Source organism: Myotis yumanensis, unplaced genomic scaffold, assembly GCF_028538775.1.
Source record: "Myotis yumanensis isolate MYYU_CA2020_CCGP unplaced genomic scaffold, mMyoYum1.0.hap1 SCAF_18, whole genome shotgun sequence".
Taxonomy (NCBI): Eukaryota; Metazoa; Chordata; class Mammalia; order Chiroptera; family Vespertilionidae; genus Myotis; species Myotis yumanensis.
Window position 1 is genome coordinate 2,801,805 of NW_027223769.1, and position 18,404 is coordinate 2,820,208.

The 18,404-nt window shown below is 49.2% G+C and overlaps 1 protein-coding gene across 1 annotated transcript in view; it reads right to left on the reverse strand.

The window, feature by feature from the left end:
- Positions 1 to 9,166, reverse strand: part of LOC138997295 (cell adhesion molecule CEACAM21-like) — a 34,538-nt gene extending 25,372 nt beyond the window's left edge. The window contains exons 1-3 of the mRNA XM_070398898.1: positions 9,103 to 9,166; positions 7,182 to 7,541; positions 426 to 704 (exon numbers count right to left, since the gene is read on the reverse strand). Of these exons, the coding sequence (XP_070254999.1) occupies positions 426 to 704; positions 7,182 to 7,541; positions 9,103 to 9,166 (703 nt within the window). The remainder of the gene's footprint in view (positions 1 to 425; positions 705 to 7,181; positions 7,542 to 9,102) is intronic.
- Positions 9,167 to 18,404: the final 9,238 nt, after the last annotated feature.

Sequence of the window (18,404 nt, forward strand, 5' to 3'; positions counted from 1 at the left end):
TATTCATAGAAACAGAAGTAGAATGGTGGCTTCCAGGGGTTGGGGTTGGGGATTGGGGAGCTATTGTTTAATGGGTACAGAGTTTCAGTGTGGTAAGATGAAAAAGGTCCTGATGGATAGTGGTAATGATTGCACAACAATGTGAATGCACTTAATGCCACCGAAGTGTACACTTAAAAGTGAAAATGGTAAATTTTGTGTATAGTTTATCACATAAAAAATGAGCACAAAAAAATAACCTTGTGCAAGGTCACAGTGAAGGCCAGACCCAGATTCGGAAACTGAGCTCTTAACCACTTTGCCATTCTGTTTACTGTAATGTCTCCTGATTGACATTCTGCCCCTGTGACTTCTGTCCATTTTTCACACCATTGGTAAGAGCAATCCTCCCAGGGAGACGTAGGATGGGGCAAGGGGTCACTTACATTGTACATCCAGCCTGCAGGGGTCACTTTTGCTGGAACTGACGGGGTTGAAGACCTCACACTGATGACCCACAGCGTCCTCCCTCCTGACGGGGTCTATGGTGAGGGTGCTGTTGTCCCGGGACAGCTTCATCCTGTCCTTGTGAGGTAGAATCTGGTTCTTGAAGATCCACCGGATGGAGATGCCCTTGTCATTTGTGAGGCAGGTCAGGACCACGGCGTCCTTATGCTCTGTGACTCTGGCATTGCTGGCTCGGATGGAGGGCTTTCCCACGGGCCCTGTGGAGAACAGAGGAGGTGACTGACTGAGAGTGGGCCCCTTCCTCAGAGATGTCAGCCACTCACAGTCCACAGTGATCTCTGTAAGGGTCACCAGAGGAGGACTCTGACCTCTGCAGGGTGAGGACCTTTGTTCAGGTGACAGTCTGTAAGGAGAGGGCTATACCTCCCCTCTGCCCTCCAGATCACCTCAGGATGACCCTTACCTGTCTCCCTGGACATCTGTAGTATCAGCACCAGGAACCTCTTATAAGACCACACGTCCAGTTTTCTCAATATTAGTTGGAATTTTCCATCCATTGACTTTTAAAAAATATATAGTTTTACTGATTTCAGAGGGGAAGGGATTGGGAAAAGAGAGATAGAAATGTCATTGATGAGAGAGAATCATTGATTGGCTGCCTCCCTCACATTCCCTACTCAGGATCAAGACCCAGAATATGTCTTGACTGGAAATCGAACCATGACCTCCTAGTTCACAGGTCAGTGGTTGGAGCTCAACCACTGAGCCACATCAGCTGGGCTCCACCAATTGACTTTTGTGTGACTCTTTCCCAGACCTTTCTGTGAGTTTCTAAATAGTCACACCCCCTCTTTAGTATAGTGGCTACACACAGATGGAAAGGAATTTCCTTTTCGTTAAATAATTTATTACAGCCGAAACCGGTTTGGCTCAGTGGATAGAGTGTCAGCCTGCGGACTGAAAGGTCCCAGGTTCGATTCCGGTCAAGGGCATGTACCTGGGTTGCGGGCACATCCCCAGTGGGAGATGTGCAGGAGGCAGCTGATCGATGTTTCTCTCTCATCGATGTTTCTAACTCTCTATCTCTCTCCTCTCCTCTCTGTAAAAAATCAATAAAATATATTTTTTAAAAAAATAATAATTTATTACAGAATGAGAATGGCCCAGTCATGACCTTAGGACCTGGAGAAGTTTTAATCTAAAGGATTTCTCAGTCTCAATAGGACTTTCACTTCCTGGCCTGTGGATGGAATATCACAGAGAAGGAAATCCCTAGAGAGAAGTAGTCACAGTTTGAACAAAAGGCGGGTACTCTTAGCTTCCTCCGTAAACCACAAACTCTCTGGCACTGCTCCTTCTGTCCCATGAAGGGACTGCGTGGATGAATCTACCTACTTGTCAGGTATGCACCACCGTCACTGCTCCCCTCAGCAATGTCGCATACACTCGTGTCACCCACCACGTGTTGTACAGCTGGTGACTTCAGAGCCAGGACACAGCTCAGAGGAGTCTCCCCTGTGGCTCACTCTCTCCCCATTTTCATGCAGCCTGGTCTGAGGGAGGCTGTGGTGTTGGTGGGTGACTCAAAATGGCCAGATTGAGGACAGGCCACCCATGCACCTTCAGCCCAGACCCCTGTCCCACCACAGAGGGCACAGAAAAGCCAGTCACCAGGTGAGCCTGGAGCAGAGCAGGGAGCAGGGGTCTGACCTGCTCACCCCTCCTCAGAGGTGGTTTCCTCCTTTAGTTTGGGGAAAAAGTGATGAGCTTGTTCAAAGCCTTGTATGTTCCTTGTAGCACATGGAGCAGGTAACAGACAGGAGGTGACAGAAGGAAAGTGTTAGTGACAGAAGAAGCAACTTGACCTTGAGGACCCTTGTTTTCCCTTCTGGAAAGCTCCCTCCCTCCACCAGGTGACTCTTCCTCGGGCTGAGAGAGCCCCCTCCTCACGTTCCTAGGCTGGACCTCAGCTCTGCCATGAGAGATCAGAAGAGCAAGGGAGGAGAGTCTACAGAGATGTAGTGGGAGGGCTCAGGGGAAGACTGTGATTTGATTGTGTCCATGGCCACAGGATGGGAGACAACACCCTCTAGGCTCTGTTCTGAAAACTAGACAGGCCTGCACCCTAGAGCCTGGTATTGATGGTCCAGGGGGCACTTACCAGAGACTGTGATAGTTTTGACCGTGGTCCTATAGGGATGAGTGACAGGGTTATGAGTGAGGCAGGTTTAGAATCCACTATCACCTGCAGTGATGTTGGGGATAAAGAGCTCCTGTGTGGGTTTCTGGGGCCTCACATTGATAAGCCAAAAATACTATTTATGGGTGTTAGAGGGTGAGTGGCAGGAGAGGCTGAGGTTTGCCCCTGGAAGGTAAGGGTCCTCTGAGAGGGAAGTGGTGAGAGGGGTCAGGGCCATCTGGAGGAAAGAGAACAAAGCCACACATGATGTAAGCAGAGGGAAGGGAAGCTTCTGGTCTGTGTAAGGGCCACACTCTCCCTCTGAGCTGGTTTTCAGCCCGTTTTTTTTGTTGTTGTTGTTGTTTTTGGTTTTAGATCCAATTCAATTCACATTAACAATCAATTTGAATTACATAAGTGTTATGCAGAATGTTTGCCCAAATTCTCTTTCTGGGGTCTAAAAGAGACTTCCTAACACTAGTGTGAAATTAAATGAATTTTCCTTACTGGGGAAAAATATGAAATTTCAAACTGTCACTACTGAACAATTTGCATCATCTGTATGCAGCTTTTTGATAGATCCATTTCACAACCTGCAATAAATGAAACAGCTATTGGGATGCATGTAACATAAGAAATCTCTACCCAGGCCTAACCGGTTTGGCTCAGTGGATAGAGCATCGGCCTGCGGACTGAAAGGTCCCAGGTTCGATTCTGGTCAAGGGCATGTACCTTGGTTGTGGGCACATCCCCAGTAGGGAGTGTGCAGGAGGCAGCTGGTCAATGTTTCTCTCTCATCGATGTTTCTAACTCTCTATCCCTCTCCCTTCCTCTCTGTAAAAAATCAATAAAATATATATTTTTAAAAAAGAAATCTCTACCCAAATGCATGTCTCTGCTACTTGATTTTGCTACTGAAATAGAGAGAATGACCTGCCTGTTGACACTTCCTCAGTGATATTGCCTTGTGAGTAGATACCATCGCTGCCAAGTGTTTCTGCTCCAAGAGCAGCTATAAAATGAGTTAGAACAACTGCCCTCCTCTGAAGCAATGGACGTTTATGTGCAAAACCCTCTGTGTCCACTCATGACTCTCCCTACTCCTCCAAACAAAAAGATGAAGGTGCTGGTGGTCAACTTTAGCTATCCTGAAACTTCCACCTTCCAGTATATTTATACAAATTTACTAGTATCTTTTAAAGATGTCCCCCTTGTTCTCTATTGACCCCCTACATGCCACATCAACCCTACCCCGAGCCTGGTTTTAAACAGCTCGGCCCAGCCCAGGTGGCGTGGCTCAGTGGTTGAGCACTGACTTATGAACCAGGAGGTCATGGTTCAATTCTCAGTCAGGGCACATGCCTGGGCTGCAGGGTCTATCCCCAGGGTGGGATGTATAGGAGGCAGCTGATTAATGATTCTGTTTCATCATTGATGTTTCTATCTCTCTCCCTCTTCCTTCATCTCTGAGATCAATAAATATATATTAATAATAATAATTTAAAAAGCCCCAACCATAACCCCCTGTATTTACTGAGCCTGAGCCTGAGACATTGACCTTCTTGTCCCAGTCCCAAGAGCTGCCCAGATGTGCCTAGTATAGGAACTCCTGGCCACCCTGAGTGTTTGGAGTTCGTGTCTGCATACATGGACCAGAGAGGGACGGATGTGGTCTGGCCTCTGGCAGTGTGGATTCGGGTGGGCAGCCTGGCCCAGGCAGGGACAGAAGTTACTCAAAGAGAACATTCAGGGGGAATGGGTCACTGCGGCCGGCACTCACGGGGTTCCGGGTTTCACACTCATAGGGTCCCGTGTCATTCCTTGTGACAGCGAGTAAAGTGAGAGTCCTGTTGTCCTTGGACAGCTGCAGCCTGGCACTGGCCGGGAGACTCTGACTGCTGATCAACCACAGGTAGGGGGTGTCCTGAGTCTGAGGTTCACACATTGACAGGACAGGGTCCTTGTGTTAACGGTTGGAATTGTTGCTTGTGATGTTGGGTTTGGGTAAATTCTCTGTGCAGGTAACAGAGAGAGCACTGCCCTGTGTGGTACCTTGGATTCCTCCAAAGGCTCTTTCATCAGAGTTGACATCTCTTGCCTCTCAGCCAACCTGAGTTTTTAAAAGAATAAGGCAGGTCTGTGCATCACAAGACAAACAAATGCATGAGGAGCTGAGTGCTTAGAGTTTGTAAGGCCGCCTGCTCTATGTCTGGGAGAAAAAGCACAGACTTTCTCAGGTGTCAGATAACTATCAGGGTTTGATCATAGAAAGACACAGGACTGGGAGTCAGAGACCACCCGGCACCTGTCCTGGCTCCTCACTGACCAGCTGACTGCCTGGCTGACCTTGGGTCTCACCTGGAAGTGCAGGTGCTGAGTTCCTTCCAGCTACACAGACCTACATTGCCGGGTTGAGATGTGCTGCCACTGAAGCCTCACATTCCAGGGTTAACCTAGAGATGCGTAATGATGGGCCACCCCATAGTCCTTAAACCCAGAGAAGACTGGACAGGGTGTCCTAGAACTGGATGGCTGAGCAGAAACAATACACGGGAGACCAGAAGCAAGTCTGGCGGTGAATTTAGTACCCAGGCTGCAGTGGCGGTGAATTTAGTACCCAGGCTGCAGTGCCAAGAGGAATGGCCATCTGCCCAGGATTTCATTGGTGACTGACATGAGACAGTGACCCCAGAAAGGGCAGAGCTTAGTCCAGGAATGATTTAGAAAAGAGTGAGGAATGGCGGGAGCTGGCTGGCGGTGGCAGCGGAGCCATGCTCTCTGCCCTTGGTCTGTAATGTCCTTTCTACCACTGCAGAGGGCAGGGATCCTTCCTCAACACGCAGACAGTAGCACATACAGAAGGGGGGCTTGTGGAGGTAGGGGAGCATGAACTTGCTGAAAATATGACCCTCATGGTCCAATTGTGTTTGGCAGTGATGAGATAGATTTTTAGTTAAACTGTGAAAGAATATGTGAAAATCATTATTCATGCCCCAAAGACCTAAGACCAGTTTTTGCAGGAATCTCTGTCTAGAAAGCAGGAAGGTCATAGACCAAGTTCTGCCATCCAATCAGGTCACACTGTGACCAAAGGCGATGTCACAGTGGGTTTGGAATCAGTGACTCCCTGTGATAGAGAGAGGGTGAGTCCTGCGAAGAGAACAGAAGTGACCAGGGGGAAAGTCCAGGTGTGTCTGCTTTATACAGGAAGGGATGACACCCGATTGGTAGAAAGGACATGTGCCGTGTTAGTAAAGTTAGGAAGAAGGTCCCTTCATGTTTCTATGGACAGTCAGGCATATAGGACCCCCACACAGGCATGTGGTATGTGTTCTTTCCTTTCTAACTCAGGAAACAACTGGAGTTTAGTCAAATTCATTCAAATGGGCAGCGTCTAAGAGAAAGGACAGTGGCTGTTGAATCTCACCATCTGAGAGGATCTCACCCTGTGGTTGAGGACACACGTGTGTGAAACAGGCAGTGAACCAGTCACATCCTCACACCAGGATGAGGACCTGAGTTATGAGTCAGGGGTGAAGTGAGCATAATAAGGCCCTTGGAGTGGAGGAGAGGCCTTGGCATGACTCACGTTGGTCAGTCACAGTCTGTGTGATTCTGATTGAGTGACTGTATCTTCCTGTAACTCAGTTTTCCCTGAATAAAACAGGACAAATGGTAAATGGTCTCAGGTTTCCCATGTTGCCTTTGAATGAACCTTAAATCTTTGACAATTTCCTAACCTAAAGCTTGTAATAGAGGGGCTGCCCAAGTTAACAGCCTCTGTTATTATTTGTGTCTGTGAGAGAGGATGTCATGGGCAGATCCCTGGTGGACTAGGAGCTTTGAGGGACATCTTCTCTTTTCCTCCCTGGGGAGACCATGTTCCTCTTCCTTCTTATGTCCCCCAGGCAGTTGGCTAATGGCCTGGGACCGTGTCCACATACTCCCCACGTATGGTCTCAGGTGAATGAGCAGGCTCCATCCCTTGCCAGATGGGGTTCCTGAGGCTGATCCTTGGCTGGTGACCATCTCAGGAGCTTTGTGACATGGGCACCTGGGAAATTGTTGCTGCCAGTCAGTCCTGCCTAAAGATCAACCCAACTGCCCAGAGGCTCCTCGGGTTTCCTGGAGTCAGGAGCCCTGGGACAGGAGGTCTGGGGGAGAGGGGTGGAGCAACTGCCAGGATTGAACTTCTGAAAAGGATTCCAGGGTTCCCCCAGGCCAGGCTCTGCATTAGCCCTGCAGGGGTGGTCTCTGGGTCATGGTTGGGAGGGGCCCAGGGGCCTGGACTGAGACTGGTCGGTCTCTGCTTAGCCACTCCCATCAGAATGGGCCATCTCTCTGTGGAGAATGTCTGCAGGGCTAAAATCCGGAAAGGGAACTCTGATCTTAGGAAGTTTGTCTCTACTGTGTGTGTCCTGTACTAAATGCCCAAATCCAATCTGGAATGTGAGGCAGAGGGGGATGGAGGCAGAATGAGTCCAGGGCTGTGAGTCCTGTGTGTAAAGTAGATTAAACCCCACCAACACCCAGAGGACAGAGAGCAATCACTCACGGTAAACACGGAGCTGTCCAGTTACTTGTTTGCTCTTAAAAGCTTTGTCTATGGCTTGTAGGGTGTAGTATCCAGTGTCCTTCATGGTGACTTTCTGGAACAGCAGGGATCCATTGGGGTACATTGTCTCTCGATCGCTGCTTGCAGACCAACGAGTAATTGCTTGAGTGTCTGTTGCATATGATATAATTTGAAGGTCGCTGACAATTTTTTCCCCTTTGTACCAGATACAGATCTTTAGATCTCCAGGCAGGTTGTGGACACGGAAAAGCACATCCTTCCCTTCGGTAGCATTGGGTGGCACTGATTCAATAGTGAGCTGGGCAGTGGTGGGCAGGCTCCAGAAGGTTAAGAGTGAGGCTAGGAGGGAAGAGAGAAATTGATCAAGATTTGGAGCTATGACTGCTGGTGGGAATGCAGACTGGTGCAGCCACTATGGAAGGCAGTATGGAGGTTCCTCAAAAAATTGGAAATGGAACTCCCATTTGACCCTGTGATCCCACTTCTAGGAATATATCCCAAGAAACCAGAAACACCAATCAGAAAGGATATATGCACCCCGATGTTCATAGCAGCACAATTCACCATAGCTAAGATCTGGAAACAGCCTAAGTGCCCATCAGTAGATGAATGGATTAGAAAACTGTGGTACATCTACACGATGGAATACTATGCTGCTGTTAAAAAGAAGGAACTCCTACCATTTGCAACAGCATGGATGGAACTGGAGAGCATTATGCTAAGTGAAACAAGCCAGTCAATGAAGGAAAAATACCACATGATCTCATTCATGGATAATTAAGACCATTACAAACTTTTGAACAATAATAAATACAGTGGCAGAGCTGCCTCAAACTGATTGTCGGACTGCAGTGGGAAGGCCAGGGAGGGTTGGGGGACAGGAGGGAGGGGAGTAAGAGATCAACCGAAGGACTTGTATGCACCCATATAACCATAACTAATGGACATAAGACACTGGGGGGTAAGGGAGGGCAGGGGCTTGTCAAGGGCCGGGGGGAAAAAAGGACACTTATGTAATACCCTTTGCAATACTTTAAGCGGAAAAAAAAAAAAAAAAAAGATTTGGAGCTATGTATTGGGATGGAGAGATGAGGCCTTGGGTCCTGAGCAGGTCTCGTCAGCTCTCAGCCTTGGTGTGTGTGTGTGTGTGTGTGTGTGTGTGTGTGTGTGTGAGTGTATTTCCTGTGGTCAAGTTTAGCAGTATGGCCACCAATACTTCAGCACCTCTGACCTTATTTTCTGCTTGAAAACTCCCAGGTGCCTGCCTAGCTCCTGGCTCTTGAGGTCAGAAATGCTCACAGGCACAGCTCAGACCCCTGTTGACACTAAAGACCTGTGTCTCCACTTTCTGACCTGTCCCTGTTCTGTTTTCCTCATGGCAGTTGTGGGTCCCTGACCTCACATCTAGATCTTTCCTTGTGTGTATCCTCTCCATAGAAGGTGAGCTCCATGGAGGAAGGGGCTTGTCTGATCTGTTGTAGCCCCAGGGCCTGCAGCAGGCTGAAGTGCTTGTGGGTGAATGTATGAATCTCTGGGGTCCATGTGCACATTTCTGTGGTTGGTGGTAAAGACGACGCTTAGTGTCCCTAGTTCATTTTTTCTTGTATCACCCTGACATAAATTGATATTATTATAATCAGTTTTCAGGAACAATTTCAGTGATGAATAACTTGTGAAACTTACCATAATCAAGGTTTTCCTGCCCCTCACCACCTCCAGATCATGGGATTGTCCTGCTGCTGAGCCCCCTCCCCCTTTCTACTCTGCTCCCCTGTCTTCTCCCCTCAGGTCCAAACAGAAGCCCTCTGTCCGCTCTCAGAGCGCTGTGCTCCCCAGGAGACCCCAGCCAGTCTCTGTCTCCCCTTTTCCTGTCCACCCCCAGGGATTGTTCCCTCCTTACCAGTCAGCAGGAGCCTCCGCCGGGGGATGCATCCTCTGTGCACAGGGGCGGAGGGGGACTCCATGGTGTCTGCTCTCTGCTCTGTCCCTCCCTCTATGAGAAGAGCTTGAGATCCAGAGACACAGGCACTGCTCTCCCTACTGGTGGGACCTGCTAAGCCTCCTCTAGGGACAAGATCACCTCCCTGGTCACATGGGCAGGGGGCGGGGTCTGTGCCCATGACTCTCCCTCATCCTCCCCTCCTTTCTGCCTCCCTTCTCCCACCTTCCTGGTTACTTTCAATCTAAATGTCAGATTCTGGGAATTGCTGAGGACTCTTTTTCCTCAGTGATTCTCCCCCCACCCCCCATCTCCCACCCCGGTAGGGGCATTATCTTTTTAGATAAACTTGAGCCTTGGTCATGGAAGTTGGTGGGGGGGAGGCAGGGCGGTGGGGGGCGGTGGGGATGAAATTCCCTAGAGCTCAAGTTGAATGCACAGTATCGCCACCTGGGGCCTCTCTTATCCTGTCTGGCCTTATGTTTCTGAGCAGAAGCCCTGGGGTGACATGAGGAGCTCTTGTCACAGGAATGTCACCCTCTTGTGCATGGGATCACCTGTTTAACTTGGTAAAGATGGTGATGCCTACAGGACACTGTAGAAATGCTACTTATCAGATGCTCAGCTAATGTGGATGCCTGCCAGGCTGAGACCCTGTGAACTGGGAGTGGGGCAGTCCCGCCCCTGTCCTGTGCACAGGAGTGTCTGCAGATCCTGTTCAAAGGCAGATTCTGAGAGCCCTGGCTGGGGAGCTCAGTTGGTTAGAGCTTCCTCCTGATATGCCAAGGTTGCCAGTTTGATCCTAGGTCAGGGCACTTGCAAGGATCAACCAATAAATGAATAAATAAGTGGAACAACAAATTGATGTTTCTCCCATCCTCCCTTCCTCCCTAAAATCAATCAATTAAAAAACATAAAATAAAAAAGCCAAAGACACATGCAGATTCTGACTCAGTAGGTGTGCAGTGGACCAGAGACTCTGCATCTAACAAGCTCTCAGGGGAGGTGGATCTTACTGGCCTGAGGAGCCCATTGTCTTTCTTTTTGTCATTTATCACATATTTATTGAGCTTATTCTGCTCTCCCAGGCAGTATAGCTGGGCATACAGCAGTCCACAAAACAGAAGTGGAAATCCAATGCTTATTAATAAATCCATGAGAGCCTTTCACTTGACATTTTTTTGGTAAACATCTAAATTTGTTTGTTTAAAAGTTATGAGGGCATCGGAGCACAATTGCATAGCCAGGCTGATGGAAACCCCTTCACCTGAGAGGATGACCCCATCACGCCAGCATTGGCCTCTGCTGTGTCCTGGTCTTGGGTCTGTGAGCACCACTCAGATAGCCCCTCTGCTCCCCTAACCTGGGGATTTGTTTCCATTTGTAACACTCAACCCAGCTGGGCACTGGTGAAAGGGGGCAGCCATAGAATTTTGGGAACCAGCCAGTATTGTAAGAAATATTAATCACGCTCTGTTAACCATGATTGTTTTATTCTGATTAAGGAAGGCATATTCTACCCTGGCTGGAGCTCACCTGGAGATGTAGCCCTTCCTCCCCATTTGGAGCTGCCTATTACCATGGAACGATTAACAACTTTGCTGCAGACCAAAATCCCAGTCCTTTGAAGATCCCCCAGCCCACTGTGCACACCTGCAGGCCTTTGCACACCTCCAGCCTGCTTACCTGTTAACTGCCCATCTGGCACTCGCTTTGGTTACTTCCCATGTAACCCCAGCCCTTGCATGTCCCTGAGCCCTTTAAAGACCCTTAGCCTTTTGCATATCTGTAAAATACCCTTTTGCCTACTTTTCCTTTGTGCTTTTGCTATATAAACAACTGGCTTGTGGTGGGGTGCAGAGCAGATTTCTGTGGCTGATCTGCTGCTCTCCCATGCTGCCGGCAGCTTTGGAATAAACGCTCATATGATTCCACCCTGTCTCTGCTTCATGGGCTCGAGTAGTGACAGGAAGCATGGACCCACTGTTTGTGCGGTGACACTGGGTCTTCCCTGTGTTCTCAAATGCTCTGTGAAGGTTGGATTTCCTCCCAGCAGGAAGGCCACAGAGAGGACTCTGGGGGTGAGAAGGGGGCAAGCTGGGTGATGCCTGAAAGGGGACCTACCTTCTATCTCCAGATGCCAGCAGCCTGGCCCCTACTTCCTGGCCTGGGTGTCTCAGAAGGTCTTACAGTTCCCGGGTGTGAAGGGAGAGGCGTCCAGCATGTCCTGGGAGTAAAGATGTTGGTGGAAGGTCATGTGGCTGTGGGCTCCCTGGTCCTCAGGGGACAATTCCAGGGAGACCCTCTCTCATGTCTGTTGGCTGAGACTGTCCATGTGCAAATGGGGAGGTGGGGAAGGTGAGTCTTTCTGGCAAGTGTGCTCCCCTGGGAGAAGGCAGGTAGGAGGGGGCAGGCAGGGAGCTGGCAAATCTTTTGAAAGGAACGACTCTCACCAGTGTGCACAGGAGGAGAGTTCATATCCAAAGGGGTCCTGTCTGGCCTCGTCCTGGGTTCTCACAGAGGCCTTGGGCCTCCAGCTTCTAGACAGATGTGTGAGGAGCCCTGTGGTGAGCACTATGTCCTTGATGGCTGAGGCAGGAACCTGGGAGTGTTTGGTTCACAGACCCGGAAGAGGCTGAGGTCTGAGCTGGGGTTGGTGTGATGCGGACACAGGCCACTGTGGGTGTGATGCCCTTGGGGTTGGCAAAGGTGGGGGCTGAGGTGTTGAGAAGGGTGAGAGGGAAGGGCTGGGAGGTGCTGTAGCTGGGACTGGATGGAGATGACAAGCGGCTTCCAATCTTCTTTTGAGGGGCCCCAGAGTGGGTTCTACTGTTATATGGAGGAGCAGAGTGCCCACAGGAAGTACAGGGCAGGATGCTGGGGACTGAGATCTCATGATTCCAAACACACTCTTTTCCTTGATGGGCTCCACAGGAGAAGGACAGGAGTCTGGGAGGTTGGCAGGCCTGTCAGTGGGAGCTGGTGAGGGCCTGTGGTGGTCAGTGGCCCCTGGTGGTGAGATGGTGAGATGCAGGCCCAGCAGGTGGAAGCAGGTGGGACTGGAGTCTCCACAGGTGCCTGGCAGGGCTGTACTTTAGGGTGGTTGGTGGGGGGACTTTGCAGGTGTCCATAGCAGAAGATGATCCCCACTTGTGACCACTGCTGCAGACTCAGGTCAGGCCCGAGACCCTGGAGTTGAGTCCTCAACCACCTGAGGATTGGGGCCTGGGCTGGTGTGGTCCTACAGTAGGTGGTCAGCAGACAAGGATCAAGGAGACAGATATCAGGTAGTTTCTTATCCTCCCTTATAGGGGCGAAGGCTTCTGTTCAGAGACCCCTCAGGGCACAAGGGAAGAACCGCCCCCATTTCTCATCTGGGGCTTCATCGCCAATAGCCTCTGGAAAAGAGCAGTTCCTGGTCATACCTTGGGCTCCTGAGTGCTCTGCCCGGTCTCCCTGGCACTGAGGTCTGGGTGCTCCTCTGATGGTAGAGGCACTATAGATCTTCTGGGTGCCTGCCCTGAGGACAGGCAAGTGTCCCTCTGCACTAAGAGTGAGCTTGAGGTTCCACACTCCACTCTTGGTGCGGAGCAGACCAAACCCTCTGACTCTAGTAACCCTCCCAGCATTGGAGAATAGGGCTGGGTTGTGGGATCAGAGCCGTGCATTGGAAAGTGCCTCCAAGCCTAGGTGGCCGCCACATGCCTGGAACGGCAGGCATAGGACCCTCACTTCTGCTGTTGACCTTGACCTGGAGGAGCAGGTGGTGGTGTGGGTGCCTTGGTGCATGTATTTGGCTGCCAGAAAGTCCCAAGGGTTTGGATGAGGCCTGTGAAAGGTGGGCAGGGCTCTTGTGACTGTGGACTACAGGATAGTACTTAGGACACACCAGGCTGGTGCCTGACAGATACGGAGACATCAGGGTTCAGCAGTACCCCAAGAACATGGTCGCAGGTAGTTGGCTCTGGGAGATGGGTCCAGAGCTGCCTCTAGTCTTGTATTTGATATTTAAAATGAGAAAGGGTCATGTGGATGTGGTCTAAGCAAGTCTCCAACAATCTCACTGCAGGTGCTTCCTGAGCCAGGTGCTTCAGGATGGTGGGAAGACATACGGATTGAAAGGCAACCCCTTTCTACGTGGTGAACATGAAGATAATCCACGGGAATGCTCCTATAAAGACAAAGAAACAACTTTATTTTACCAGTAACTATGATGCATGTACTTATAGTTCATTATTAATGTCCTTTTTGCAGTTGTGCTCTTAAGGAAATGGTGAAAGCCACCTTCATGTTTTATCTGAAAATGTTGATTTTATGTAGACACTCCTATAATTTTAAGCTTTCAAAGGTTAAGCTAGACCATCTTCTGTGAAGAGTAAAGCCAGTTCTCTGCCCATTTCTGTTACTCATCCCTGTACACAGGGAGTCACACGTTCCCTAAGGGCCTGAAAGCAGGTGAACCCCCATAGAAAGAGGAAAGTGTCCAAATGATGGCAGCCAAGGGGGAGGTCTGCTCAAGGTGGCGAGGGAGGTTCTCTCAGGACCTGAGGAGCAAGGTGGTGTTGGGCTTTGCCATCAGCTTCAGATCAGGACCCAGGAAGTGGGAGGGTGAGGACCTCCCTGACCCTTCCCACCCTCCTCAGGACACCACTGCTGGGCTGTCTGTGGGGAAACTCAGGCTCCCCTCCCCCTCCCTGCAGTGCAGGACAGGGACCCAGAGCCCTTTCATGTAGAGTGGACCATCAGGAGCCCAGGTGAGGGAGGGCAGGTGGACGTGAGGAGAGAGCCTTACCTGGAGGTGGGAGCTGTGAGATGAGGGCCGGCAGGAGGCACACAGCCTGCTTAGCACCTGGAGCTGAGTCAGTGCACCAGAGCGTTTCCTCTGCAGAATCCAGCCTTTTCCCTGCGAACATTCCATTACCTCCCTTTCAGTGCTCCCAGCTGAGGCCTCAGTCCTTCCCCACTCAGTCCTACATCAACTCTTTGTCCCCCTCACACTCGGGCAGCCCTGTCTGCCCAATTGTCCAATCCCCCCCAGGGCTTCAGAATGGTCATTGCTGCCCCTGACCCCACCAGTCTGGAGGCCCGGTCCTGCCTTCCTGGTCAGCTGTGGGGCCAGGCTCTCAGGTTCCATGTCTTGATTACCATCACCTGCCAGGAGGTGGCAGCAGCTGAACAAAGGAGAGATGCAGGGACAATTGTTATCACCCTGTGTGTCTGCAAGTGGACCTGGGGGGCAGGAACCCAGGGAATGAAGAACTTCCTGCTAATTTAGACGTCAGGAATGTATGCCTTGGTAATTCAACAGAGAATGCATGGATATTTTCTTGTTTTGGAGGACATGCCTTTGAGTTTGGAATTACATGCTTCCCTTGGTCGTCACCATTAACCTCCATCCCACCCACTGCAAACTGAGCACCTTGGTTTAGGGTTAGTTTTGGGATGAGGCAGGGACAGCCAGTTCCGGGGCCCCTCTGCAGAGAGATGTATTCTGTGTTGGGAATAGTGCTCCTTCCTGGACAGCAGTGCCCAGCTCCCTGGTCTCCTCCCCGCTCCCTGCCTGCCCTGCCCCTTCCCACCCCCATCTCAGCCCTCAGAGCAGATTCTGAGCTGTCTGCCCCAGCCAATCATGTGGGCCATTCACTCTGTTTGCTCCTGTTGACTGCCTGGTGCTGTCCATGACCATGAAGGTTCCCTGGGTGGTGTGTGTGTGTGTGTGTGTCTGTGTGATGTACCTCTGTACACCTGTGAATCTCAAGGTAAGTGTATGTGAGAGCCATTCAACAAATATTTATTTTAAATGCAAGGATTTATGGTTAGGTCTTCTATATCTATTTAACAAAGGCTCATGTTGTAGAAGGAATGACTTACCTTCTTTGCCTTCTACATTAGAATGACACACCCACCCCTTTGCCTACCCTTGCAGGTCTTCCCTCTTGAGGGCAGCACAGCCCCCACCCCAGTCCCATTTATCTCAGGTTTGGCCCTAAGGACATAGATCCAGGGATCTCCATATCAAAAAGCACCGCAGGTAATTTCAAGAACACTGAGAATTTGAGAAACATTTCCCTAAATGGTATAATTTACAGGTTCCACCAAGAGGTCAGATGTGTCCATATTATTGTTACAGAATTTACCAGGCGACTGGAAAATACACACACAGGAGTACTCAGAGATACAGGAAAAACCCATTTGTTTCCAGATGTACTAGTATCGTGACTCAGGGGAGTCTGTTTCCAAATCCTGAGCAATCCGATTTGGAGGAAGCTTTCTCTTTATACCCTTTGGTTTCTTTGCCCCCAAATAAGAATCAGACTTCCAGACATTTCACGGGCTTTGCAAAAAGCCCCATGTGTTGGGATGGGGACCATGAGACCACACCTAAAGGCCTGGCCTGGTGCCAGCATTGATAATGCCCTCTGGGGGTTGAGTATTGTTCATGGTTTATGGCCTCTGTAAAATGTGAGTATTTAGGCAAACAGGTCTTGCAAGACCAGATAATTAAGAAATGGGCAGTGACTTGATTATAGGCTAACAAGAATGTGCATTGGGGATACCGATTAAGTAGGTAGAGAGTCAGATTACTAGCCCCTTCCCCAAAAATGTATTTTTATGTTCTCCATCATTATGAGTTACAGGGATTTACAAATTTGTCCTGCTTATCCTAATGTATAAAACAAACCCACAATATCTAAGCAATGAAATAGAGGTACCTGGATTCTTAGGAGATAAAAATACTACTGTCAGCTCTGAACCCTCCTGTTTCAAGGGCTCAGTAACCACACGTAGGGACTGACTCCTCCCCTGGACAGGGCTGACCTGAGTGTTACCCGCCAGAACTCTCAGCCTAAGGTTCCCACCAGGTCTTACTTCTTGGGAGGCTTCTCACTCCAACATGCCAAGCTGTTCTTCTGGGACCAGTTGGGATGTAAAGTCTGCTGGAAAGAGTAGATTCCCTGAGAAAGAGGGAAGCCATAAGGGCCTGGGAAAGCATGCAGGAGACAAGTTACCCCAAATGGAGTACTAGCCACACATGATCTTTGAAATCTCTAAAAGACAGGTAAGAAGCAACCCAGTGAAACAGCCCTTTACAACTTTACAAAAATAATCCTTGCCCAAGAGTGAAAAAGAAGGTCTCTTCCTCTATTTATTAGGGCTTCATACACCCTAGGCCCTGAATTTTAGACCTAAAGTTTTGAACTTGGGACTCTGTGACCTTTATGGGCCTTTCAAGCCTCCCACAGCCCTGACACCTGAGGAGATAGAGACCCCACCACAAGGGGCTGTGTGAGGACGTGGAATCTGTCCTCAGCTGCTCAGAGCAGGTGCCTGCAGTTCTCCAGCCTCATGTCTCTGTATAGGCCTCTCGGAGAGGGTTGAGGAGCCACATCCAGGGTCATGTCCTTGAAGACCACTGGTCCCTAAAATTTCAGTCACATGACTCACCCATCCATCATCAACACCATGTCACGGGATGAGTGCACGCAAAGCTGAGACTAGAGGAGGGACTGGAAACAAAGTGATGCAGAGTTTGGAGAGTCCAAGGTGAAAAAACTTATAGCCTCTTCCTGTCCTTCACTCCACACTGCCCGTTCCCGCCAATACTTTTTTTAAAAAAAACTACGAACCACCGTCTCCCCTACTGTGAGGAGATGCAGTGAGATTGCTGGAGACTTACTTGGACCACATCCACATGCCCAGTTGGTAGCCAGACTTCCAATTTCATGAGCTGACACAGCTCCCTTTGCAGCTAAAGTCAGCTTGTGCTGGGTTATTTATAAACAAATGTAGGTGTTAACTGACCCAGAAATTCATCCTCAGGACAGAACCCTAAAATGTGCAAAGGCTTGAGTTTGGGGTTAGCAGCCACACCTCCACCACTCTCTGGAGAACGGGACGCCTTGTTGTACAGCAGCAAATACAGCTGTTTGCTGTATCTGGGACTCAAGTGTCACTGATTCAATGACCATTCAGATGTGGCTGCAGTCAACTCCATGGGTATTTGATGTGAAGTGCTTGTGCATGTCTGTGAGGGAGTGTCTAGAAGTGTATTTGCTCCCTCATAGGATATGCACATGTGTAACTGAGTGTTATTGAACTGCCCCAAATACCCCCTATGAGTTTGGCCTTAACAGTGCTTAGCACTGCCTGTGCCCAATTCCCCACCAAGCCTGGATACTACCACCTTTCTCAATATTTTCCAAATTCTTAGACCTCTACAGACAGTACCATGCAATTAATTGGTTCCAGTGTAACCCTATGGTCCTTTTTATGAACTTTTCTACAGCACTCCTCAACCATGCTGTACTTTCTTGTTTATATGTGTTAAAGAACAAATTTTTCTCTCACTTGTGAAAGACGGTAAGGTACACTCTATGCAGAAGGACTACTGCACGGGGGTTTGCAGCAAGGGAGAGAGATTGGGCTCAATGCTGAATCCATAAAGAAAGTAGGGATTTAAAGCCAAGGAGCAGGATGGGCCATCAGCGGGTGGAAAATTACCAGGAGGGTGGAGTAATTCTTGCTAAGTAGACCTAACAGCATTCTTATTGGAGGCAGGCCAACATGATCAAAAAATGGTAAAGTCAGATATGTAGGCTGATAAGATATCAAGGGCAGGGTGTGCTGGCTAAACTCACTTAGGGGGATTCTTGCAAATCTGGACTCTACAAGGATGGAGATGGAAGCAAAAGGCCAGTGTTAGTTGAGTAGAGGACTCAGAGGAGCCTGAATAAGTCTGGTCCAGGAGAGGATCTTTTTTACACGTTTCTCTCCATCCTGTAGCATTCACCTCCAAACCATTGTGTTGAGAGAGACAGAGAGGTGGATCAATTGCTATGCTGATATAAATTTAAGGAGGACATATGAAGGAGATACAGGAGAGATTTTATAATCTATTAGGGGACAATCACAAAAGCTATGCCTATATTTTCTTAAAATTTAGGTTAAATGGACAGTTAGTTATCTTCTAGTAGATAAATGTCAAGCACTAACACTGACTCAAAAAATGGGTCATATGAATAGAGCATTAACCATTGTGAGCCAGTATTGTCTCTCTGCCAACACAACAATGCCAGGCCCTGGTGTCTTCATGGTGAGTTCTAACACATCTTACTCAGCAAACTCTCTCAGAGAATTCAAAGGTTTAAAAAGAGAACATTTCCTTACTCATTTTATGAGGCTAGTATAGCTGATACAAAACCAGACAGAAAATTACGGATGAAACTTACAAAATCAAATTAAATATTAGTGAATCAAATTTA